Here is a 6,914-nt window from a genome sequence, read left to right as displayed (position 1 = left end):
TAGCGTTTCCACCGCCAACAGTACCCTTACTTGATAGGCGTGGTGTATTCCAGAAAGTAGTGATAACGTCACTTGATAGGCGTGGTGTATGACGGAAAGTAGCTTGACGTCATTCGATCGCGCGGGAAGAGGAAAGTTCACCGCAAACAACAATGGAGGACATACAGCAGATCCTATTCTTGCTTCTCGGTGTGTGGCTGTTTATCTCAAGGAAGAGACAATATTTGTTTGAGCAAAGGCTACATGCTGCAAGGAAAAACACAGCGGAAAAATACAGGGGAATTTGGGAAATTTTAAGGAGCTGGGACGAGACAGACAACCGCGCGAGTAAAGACAAGGCAAGACAAACACGACGGCGCAGGCGGGTAAGCTTGAGCTAAGCTAACTTTTTTATGTCATGTATTAATGTATTTCGTCTTATGTGCTAACTAAGCAATATTGTTATAGATTAAATAACCCTACACTGAATAAATAAGTACAATAAGCCCTGCCTGTGAAACCAGATTTTAACTGTGCCAACTGTAAACTACAGTCTATTCATTAAGCACTATGAAGGTTACTTTTTAAGATCATTAAACTTTTACATGAATCTGTTGATGCCTATATTATTACAAGTGCAATACTAGTTGTGGTTAATGATAGATTAGAAGTATAATTTTGAGAAAATAGTTATATCTGTAAGCTATTTTTTCTTTGTGCTTTAATGACACCAAAGTTCCCTCTCTGGTGCAGTATATTAGATATTTTAACAAATTTATATATTCTATCGTGTCCAAGGGTAACTCTTACAATGTTTATAATACTTTATATAATACTTTATGTATTTTTTCATCCGGCGTATGATAGTGGCACTTTTAATTAAATGACCCACCATCACTGCGACATTGTATTAATCTTAACTTTTTTGTTTGTTTGTTTTCTAGATACTCAATCTGGTGCAAAATCAGCGCCGCAGACCAACCGTTTGGACTTTCAGCCGCTCAAATGACTGGTGGGATGTGATCGTTCCAGGATTCACACACACACAGTGGTTGAACAACTTCAGGATGTCTGAAGAAACATTTATATTCCTTTGTGCCATGGTGCATCCAGCAATGGAAAAGCAGGACACAAACTACAGAGAGTGTGTTCCCCTTAAGAAAAGAGTTGCCATTGCACTATGGAAGCTTGCAACCAACAGCGACTACAGAAGTATTGGCCATCTTTTTGGTGTCAGCAGAACAACAGTGTGTCGGTGCGTCCAGGAATTCTGCAAGGCCGCTAGCATGTTGTTAGTTCCAGAACAGATATGTTTCCCTGACCAGCAGAAGTTCAAAGAGATGGCAGCCTACTTTGAGAACCGGTGGGGGCTTCCACAGTGTGTTGGTGCCATTGATGGGTCACACATACCCATAATAGCCCCAAAGGAGTACCACTGCGATTACTTTAATAGAAAAGGCTGGCATTCCATCATCCTGCAAGGAGTAGTTGACGGAAAAGGACTATTTTGGAGTGCATATGCAGGAATGGCTGGAAGTTTGCATGATGCTCGGGTTCTGAGACTATCTACATTGTGGGAGTTGGTCGAGCGTGGAAGCCTCTACCCAGCTTGCGCCAGGAACATCAGTGGGGTGAATGCTGGCTTTTATGTGCTAGGAGACTCTGCCTACCCTTTGCAGAATTGGCTCCTAAAACCATTCCCTGACAATGGCCGGCTGACAGCAGAACAACTGACCTACAACAAAAAAGTGTGCAGGGCTCGGGTGGTGGTAGAAAATGCTTTTGGGAGACTCAAAGGAAGGTGGCGGTGCCTTATGAAGAGGAATGACAGCGACATCGAACTGGTGAAGTCCATGGTGTTGACTTGTTGTGCTCTGCACAATCTTTGTGAAAGGCATGGAGAGGATTACCAGCACGAATGGGATACACCTGTTGCTGCAGAGCCTGTGGTGCCACTGGCACAGGGTGCAGAGGAGGAGGGCAGGGATGTACGCGAGGGTCTGATGCGTTATTTGAACAGTTAAATCTGTTGTACAGATAGCAAAGGCACACCTGTGTAAACGCTAAGTTTTGATTTTATGGACATGAATAAATCCTTTTTACTTTTACCCTGCCTCTTCATATTTTGTGAAATATTTTTGCCGCTGCCTCTTATGTAGATGGTGTTTAAACATGAGGTATAATTCATTTTGGGTAACTATATCAAATGGCCAATCTGGTAACGCTTAAGATAATACTGCGCAAGTACACATAATTTACAGCATACCATTTGGTAATTATAGAGTGTGTACATGTAATTATAGGGGAACAATTTATAATATTTGGTGAATAAAGGAGTAACAACCATGAAAAATACAAATAAAATGCAGTATTTCATAACTAAGCTACCCAACTAAGGGCTAATTATTTTAATATTACATGGTATGTAGCTTATGACCTATTATGCTAAAAAACATGGAAAATTACAAATAAATTATGCAGTAATTCATGATTACAGCCCGGAAAGTACTGCGTAAGTACACCGAATTTACAGCGTACCTTTCTGTAATTATTGTACATACTTTATAAGTACACGTGTAATTATAAGGAAACAATTTATAATATTTATAATATTAATTTATAATATTTGGGGTAAAGGACTTATTACTCTGCAATACCTATGACTGTAAAAATAAATAAATTCAGATTTTGTTTGCAATAAATGTAAAGTAACACATTGCTAACTATTTTGTATTTAAGGCAAGCATAATCTCCCAAATGGCCATTATGGCCAAGGTAGCAAACAATAGATGTCATTGACACCAGATGACAGGAACATTAATAAAACGACCTCAATTTATAGAATGGGTAAGGGAGGAATTGTGTGAGATGGCCATTGAACACAGGACACATGAGGTAATGAAAAAGTACTTTAATTTAAAAAGTCAAACAAATGCTATTGACAAAAAAATGAGCTGTGCGATAGAAAAAAGGTTTTGTAAACAAGTGCAAACAAAAATTAAAAGTGCAAACAAAGTAAACGAGTGCAAACAAAAAACTAAATAAGTCCAAAAAAATTAAACAAGTCCAAAAAAGTAAACAAGTCTAAAGTGCTGTGTGCAAAAGAGCACAAGTGGCTGGATCATGGCACAGGGTTGGGGCGACTACTCAACGCCTGCACCAGCTGACTGAGCGTGCCGAGGAAGGCCTGATTGAAGCTTGCAGACTGCTCCATGTGTTGGCGAGTTAGTTCAGCCTCATGCCGCCTTGCCTCACGTGCATCCTCCAGCATAAGTTCGAAGCGCCGGTCACGGCGTTCCTCCATCCTCTCCAACCACTCCTGCTGCTTCTCATCAGCTGCCTGCATCTCAACCAGGGCCGCATGAACATCCTGTTGCCCCCTTTTCCTCTTGCCTGGAATGCAAAAGAGACAGGAATGTTGGTTTGTTTAGCGAAGCATTTTGATCCTTGTGATTTGAGCCAACCAATATTATGGGGAGATATCTACAGTACTACAATACAATGTCTAAATTGGACATGTATATATTAACATATGACGATAATGAACTCATGATACAATATTGCGATACTCCACGACATATGATAAAAGGTAAAAAAAAAAAAATTATTGTCGATTAAAATGAAAACTTGGATATTACATTGTGGGTTTAAATGGATAGGCTTGGACTTGGTGCTTGTAACCCAAGGACAATGGTGACACCAGAATAAAAATATTCATGATTCTGAAGCTGAAAATACTGAATTATTTTAGACGAATATTCTTAACGTTCTGGTAATAAGACATTTGCCATTATGAGGACCCACAAATATTCCCCCATTGCATTAGTATACATCATAAGCAACATTATATAGTAATTTAATGTAGTACTGACACTCTGAAAACATGAATTTTTTCTCACACAGTAATTTTTATTTGGGGAGAACTATCCATGATACATATTGTCAACATCCACAATACGTATTGTTGCGCTTTTGTATTGCGAAATATATTATGGCACGATATATTGTTACACCTCTAGTATATATTATTACAGTATTATACATTTCTTTTCACTCTGGTGTTCATGTCTTACCGATTGTAATACGCCGAGGTTCACTCGAAGTTGATGGAGCAGATTCTGGTGGTGGTGTCGGGGTTGATGTCCTGGCAGGCGAACTTGAGCTTTCAAGGGTGGAAATCTCATCAAGTGCCTCCATTTCCTCCTGACAGCTAGGATGCTCAACTGAAAATTTACAAAAGTCACGTTAATAACACAAACGGCAACAATGCGGTTGAGATAAATACAGAACATACAACGTAGTAGGACTGAGTGGGTAGCCAAACAAAGCATTTTTACTTTGTATAATGTACATAAGTATTTTTTTTTCAAGTATCTATAATTTTATAAGAGTAACTTTTATTGCACTACATTCCAAAGCATAATATTGTACTTTTTACCCCACAACATTACTGTACTGTTTAAGCCTATTGAATGTGGACATTTTCACCTTGCTCTGATATTTCATAATAATTTTCAGACGGAGTTCTTACTCTTTCCTTAAGCTATATCATTGGACCCATCTCTCTTTAATATATATTTAGTAGAATATGTTTAGTAATAAAACAGTTGTATTTTATTAGGGTATCTTTAGGCTACAAGTAACGTTACTGGACATGTACTCCGTCCACCACAGGCTAATAAACTAACGTTAGCGTTTTGCTAGCTTGCAAATGATCGGTTGATACCACACTGGCTGGCTGACAGACAAACAACAGACTTGCACAAAAGTTGTGCATTGAACGTAAGCTTTCCCGTGATTGATGTATACTAACAAAACTTACCGGGAGGCTCCATCATCGACTCCAGCAACGAGGTAGCCGTATCGATGCCTCCTTCTCGTCCCAAACTCGCCGGTCTGTGCCCGTAGATGGCGTCCATCATTTCTAGCCACTTCCAATTTTTTCTGTGAACACCACTCCGGCTGTTGTGGTCTTTCACCTTACGATAGTCACTCCGCAGTTTCTTGCATTTAATGCGGCACTGCTCGGACGTCCGCTGGTAACCCTCGACAGCCATCCTCTCAGAAACATGCTGAAAAACCTTTTCGTTTCTCACCATGCCATCGAGTTCCCTTTGCACCCTTTCTTCACCGATGATACCCAAGAAGGTCTGCACCTCCTGGGTCGACCACGGTAAAGTTATGCTGCGCGGCGACATTGTTGCGACATTGTTGTAATTTAAAAATGGCGCCTTGTGTGTTGTGTCTTTCCCCTTGCGGCACGCGCAAATGACGATTCTCTGTCAACCAATCAACGTTCTGCAGTGAGTCTAGCTCCACCCTTTAGTACCGTTCCACTGTGCTAGGTACCCCAACGGAAGGGTACCCAAAAAGTGGTACGGTACGGTTCGGCTTTTTGGTACCATTCTCAACTTTTGGCAGTGGAAACGCAAATAAAAGGGTACCGACCCGACCCGTACCGTACCGTACCACTCGGTGGAAACGCGCCATTGTATAGCAGCCATACTCATTTATGTTATTAAATATTAAAGGCTTTCTTAAAACAGTTCAACAGACAAATCAATTTCACATTTTAAGTCCCATCTGGGGTGCCAATTATATAACCACCTTCACTCTATACTCAGGTAAAGGGCTACACAGAAAAAAGGGTTCTACCTATGGAAAATGTCTGTTAAAATCACACCAGAATCTTCAGAGTGAATGAACCATCTGACTTAATTTATATTGCTTTATAGCACAGTGAAAATGACAACTCCCCAAAATCAACATGAATCAACAAAAGATTGAAAACAAAACCCCAAAAGAAAACAAAATAAACTGTACCTTGACAATCATAAACCGCTTGTTTCAATCTCAGATGGACACAATAGTGGTATTCAAGTATTTCCCATTTGTTCAAATACCCTCAGTTCCCTGGATACCATCACTTAGACAATCACATTGAAACACAACTTATCTGATAAGAGTCCAAAGGGGCCTGAAAGATGTGGTCCAAGTCTCTGAAAGAAATCGTGATAGAAGTCCGAGTCCAAGCAACAAAATCCAATCCACAATGATGCAAGGAAAAAAATCAGTATCTCCTTTCGCCCACAGTCCTTTCAGTCATTTATGTATCCACATTACTTCTTCCTGCAGACATTTTCTACAGACTCCAAACAAAGAGCATATCACTACTCATTCACCGTTTAGCAATATGTCAAAACATCACCAGTTAAGCATAAATACATTCACTTAACTTTGAAGACAGGTAAGTAATGGGATACCCTCTCACATAGCAAACCACACTCTTCCCCCCTCCCCCTGTTAACTTCCCTCCCTTCTTTTCTCCCTCACCTTAGATAAACCATGTCCTAGCGACAACTTCCTCCCCAGTGACCCAAGTGGCCGGGAGGAAAATTACATTCTGTAATAGTGGAACTGTTACAAGTTTATGTGCCTCCAGAAACCACTGAAATTGGCGTTCAAACAAAACAAATAATTAGACGTCATGGAAACTGCCTCCATGACATGATCAATTCATTTTCTGACCCGGAGACTTTGACCAGGCAACTGGCATTTAGACGCTTATTGCCAGACAATTCAGAGGAAGCTGGCTGTGGGTCAGGGGTTCTCTGAGATGTACTGTATATAGAGCTCCGGACGTCACGTGACCTATTCTGAATGTTTTATGTAAGATGATTTTTTTATTCTTTTATTTATCTAAAACTAAAATAATTGGTTTTAGTAGATATTACTTTAAAGGATGTGAAGTTGTTTAATTACAGTGCCCGATGTGGAGGGTGGGAGGGGGCGCCTGTGACACACCATATAATCAGACACACACCCATATAACTCGAACCTGACACCGGCTTCAAACAGCCGTCAAAATCACATGATCGAGGGCTAAAAAGGTTAAAATAGGTCATAACTACCCGTCAAAACTATGATTTAGGGCT

At 40.2% G+C, this 6,914-nt stretch overlaps 2 protein-coding genes across 2 annotated transcripts; one reads left to right on the top strand and one right to left on the bottom strand.

Annotated features, from left to right (window-relative positions):
• Positions 1-1,079: 1,079 nt before the first annotated feature.
• LOC307145842 (uncharacterized protein) lies at positions 1,080-2,003 on the top strand (the record flags this gene model as incomplete). The annotated part of the gene is made up of 1 exon (XM_079849436.1): positions 1,080-2,003. The coding sequence occupies one exon, from the start codon at positions 1,080-1,082 to the stop codon at positions 2,001-2,003; it is 924 nt and encodes a 307-aa protein (XP_079705562.1).
• Positions 2,004-2,871: 868 nt separating this feature from the next.
• On the bottom strand, positions 2,872-6,274 carry LOC307146319 (uncharacterized protein). The gene is made up of 3 exons (XM_079850217.1): positions 4,802-6,274; positions 4,053-4,202; positions 2,872-3,372 (listed from the first exon to the last, which is right to left on the bottom strand). Exons 1-3 carry the CDS (start codon positions 5,175-5,177, stop codon positions 3,101-3,103), a joined length of 798 nt encoding a protein of 265 aa, XP_079706343.1. The 5' UTR covers positions 5,178-6,274; the 3' UTR covers positions 2,872-3,100.
• Between the last annotated feature and the right edge of the window lie 640 nt (positions 6,275-6,914).

This window comes from Squalius cephalus (assembly GCF_949319135.1).
Source record: "Squalius cephalus genome assembly, chromosome: 18".
Lineage (NCBI taxonomy): Eukaryota > Metazoa > Chordata > Actinopteri > Cypriniformes > Leuciscidae > Squalius > Squalius cephalus.
The sequence above is the reverse complement of the archived record's forward strand: the minus strand, read 5'-3'. Positions and strand labels throughout refer to the sequence as shown.

What these genes read in the sequence shown, in the direction of transcription:
- LOC307146319 (XM_079850217.1), bottom strand. Translation starts at nt 5,177, where the DNA reads ATGTCGCCGCGCAGCATAACTTTACCGTGGTCGACCCAGGAGGTGCAG. An exon ending in GTCGATGATGGAGCCTCCCG is followed by an intron (nt 4,203 to 4,801) that starts GTAAGTTTTGTT and finishes GTAAATTTTCAG; the next exon opens with TTGAGCATCCTAGCTGTCAG. An exon ending in ACCTCGGCGTATTACAATCG is followed by an intron (nt 3,373 to 4,052) that starts GTAAGACATGAA and finishes TTTGCATTCCAG; the next exon opens with GCAAGAGGAAAAGGGGGCAA.